The sequence below is a fragment of the Arachis ipaensis genome, chromosome B06, assembly GCF_000816755.2.
Source record: "Arachis ipaensis cultivar K30076 chromosome B06, Araip1.1, whole genome shotgun sequence".
NCBI classification, from domain to species: Eukaryota; Viridiplantae; Streptophyta; class Magnoliopsida; order Fabales; family Fabaceae; genus Arachis; species Arachis ipaensis.
In genome coordinates, this window is record NC_029790.2 from 136,141,608 (window position 1) to 136,144,123 (window position 2,516).

The window sequence follows — 2,516 nt, forward strand, 5'->3', positions numbered from 1 at the left end:
GATCTAAAATTTTTTGAAAATTAATTTAAATATGTAATCAGTAAAATAATGCATGTAATAATATGGATTTTTTTTTTCTCTTTGAAATAAGTAATTTACAATTAAAAGTATGCACTCAGACTTTTCCTCCATTTAAATTCTCCGAGTTATGTAGTATTCAAGTTGTTGTTGTTGAAAAAATCAATAAGGAATTGATGTGATAATATTTAATATTTAATATTCAATTAAATTATATTTTACATCATTTTATTATAACTTTATCTAACTATTATACATGTTGAAATTATATCTACCAAAGAATTTCTCTATGTGCACTTTTGTGGGCCTAAAGTCGGCTGATAATAACTATAGCCTTTTATTTTATTTTTATTCTTTTCTTTGTTTGCTTTGACAATAGACAATTAATATTGCCAAATATGACATTGAAAAGAGAAATTCTATAGCCCTCTTCTTTATAGATACACATATATGAGTAGGGTATCAAATGAGCCTAAATTCCTCGGGTTAATTTGTGTAATTTGTTAAACAGATATTTGGAGGGACTAAAAATTTATAATTGTTATAATAAAAAAATTCGTTTAATTCGTATCGTTTAATACATGAATTTTGGCAGATTTTAACGGAGTGGAATGGACTTATTTAAAAAAAAAATATTTTAAGATAATAATTCAATTTAAAATATTATTTTTGTGTTTGTATTTAAAATATTTGTTTTACTTTAAATTATAATTTGAACAATATTTAATTGATTAGAAAATTGGACAATATTTAATTATATATTTTAGATAATATTTTGCTTTCAACAATATTAATTTTATTATTTTATTTTAAAAAATTTAGTTAATAATTATGTTTATTAGATATTTAAAATTATAAAAATGTTTATGAATTTAGAGATTATAAAGAGATATTTATTATTTAAATAATAATCTAAAGAATTTAGTTAGACAATAATGTACAAATTTTATATTGTTAATACATTATTAAAACTGAATCTTAAATAAAGTCAACATATAAAAAAAAATCATATTCCATTTAACATTAAACATGTGAATATTGATGCGATATTGAATAGCAAATAAGTTTTACCAAAACTTTTCTAAAAAATAAGAAACAAATTAAATTTTAACATGCAATGTTTCTTAATTTATAAATTATAATTGATGATTCAAAAGCAGTGAGAGGCATATATAGAACCTCAAGAACCAATGAGAGAAACAATTGTGTGTGTGATCAATGGAGTCACACATATGCATTATTATCATGTTCTGTGGTAGACATGGATAATTGCTTTCGTGTTGGAATTCCATTAGCAATATTAATGGGTTCAAGTTATTAGGCCATAGATTAGGAATAATGAATCATGTAATCAAATAGTAACAATTAGCTTAGTGGTGGAATAACATTTTTTTTTGTATATATTTATCTTATGTTTGAGTTAACATTAATTAATTCTTGATTTTTTCCATTACTAATATTTGCTTCCTAATATTCCCCAAAATTATATTGTTATTTTTTATTAGGATATAACAACTCATCAATCATCATCATCATGGTCGTGTTTCCGTGTTTGGCTAAGGAATATTTGGAGTGGGGTCACTAACTATCCCATTCAATAATCAAAACTATTCAATCCTCATCATATATGTTTTTTTTTTTTTCCAATATACATTATTAACTTAAAAGAATTTAATTTTGATACACTATCTATGTAAGATAATTTTACACGTGCATCTAATTACATAATGTCATATTAGTAAAAATAACTATTTTTTATATTAATTGCGTGAATTATATATCATCCAAAAAAACGAATGTGAAATTCACGATTATATAAAATGTTTTACACTGTTAGTACATTAAAATTAAACTCTTGCCTTAATTCAAATTAGTAAATATATATTAACTAAATATATATTATTAAACTAAGTTATTGAGAGTTAAAATTGGATGAAACATATACCTCCATTGAGCCATAGAAGAAGAGGGTTGGTGGAAGAATTTTGAGGTGATTCAACAAAGTAGTAGAAGAGTGCTTTCCCTTTGTTTGCATCAAGAGTTATATAGCCAGCATATTGATCAAAATCCACTCCTTCAGGTTGTCCTGGTAGACCTTCAACTTTATCATCTTCTTTAAGCTTAGATTCTTGATCATCATCATCATCAACAACATGTAGTTGTGGAAGATGAGAAAGGAAAGCTTCTAATGATGATGATGATGGATTGTTGTTATTATTATTATGAGACCTCTTTGAATGAATGAACTTAGAGAGGTGTTCACCTTGTTGGTTAGGATTGGCCTTGCATGTGGTGATGATGATGATGGACAAATTCATGAACAAAAGTAGTTTCAAAGATATCATCATAAGATTCATCTCTTCTCTTTATGTTATGTTGGAGTAAGTGTATTGTGTATTGTTTCTTGTGTTATATGTTAACTTCAATCATATACATATATGGTGGCTATATAAGTTTGATAATGTTTAAAAAATATTCTAAAAATTTAGAATAATATC

General features: G+C 24.6%; 1 protein-coding gene across 1 annotated transcript in view; it reads right to left on the bottom strand.

The window, feature by feature from the left end:
- The window catches only part of LOC107647779 (serine carboxypeptidase II-3), a 5,207-nt gene extending 2,761 nt beyond the window's left edge, over positions 1-2,446 (bottom strand). Inside the window, exon 1 of the mRNA XM_021105733.1 lies at positions 1,944-2,446. Within this exon, the coding sequence (XP_020961392.1) occupies positions 1,944-2,375 (432 nt within the window). The 5' untranslated portion in view covers positions 2,376-2,446. The remainder of the gene's footprint in view (positions 1-1,943) is intronic.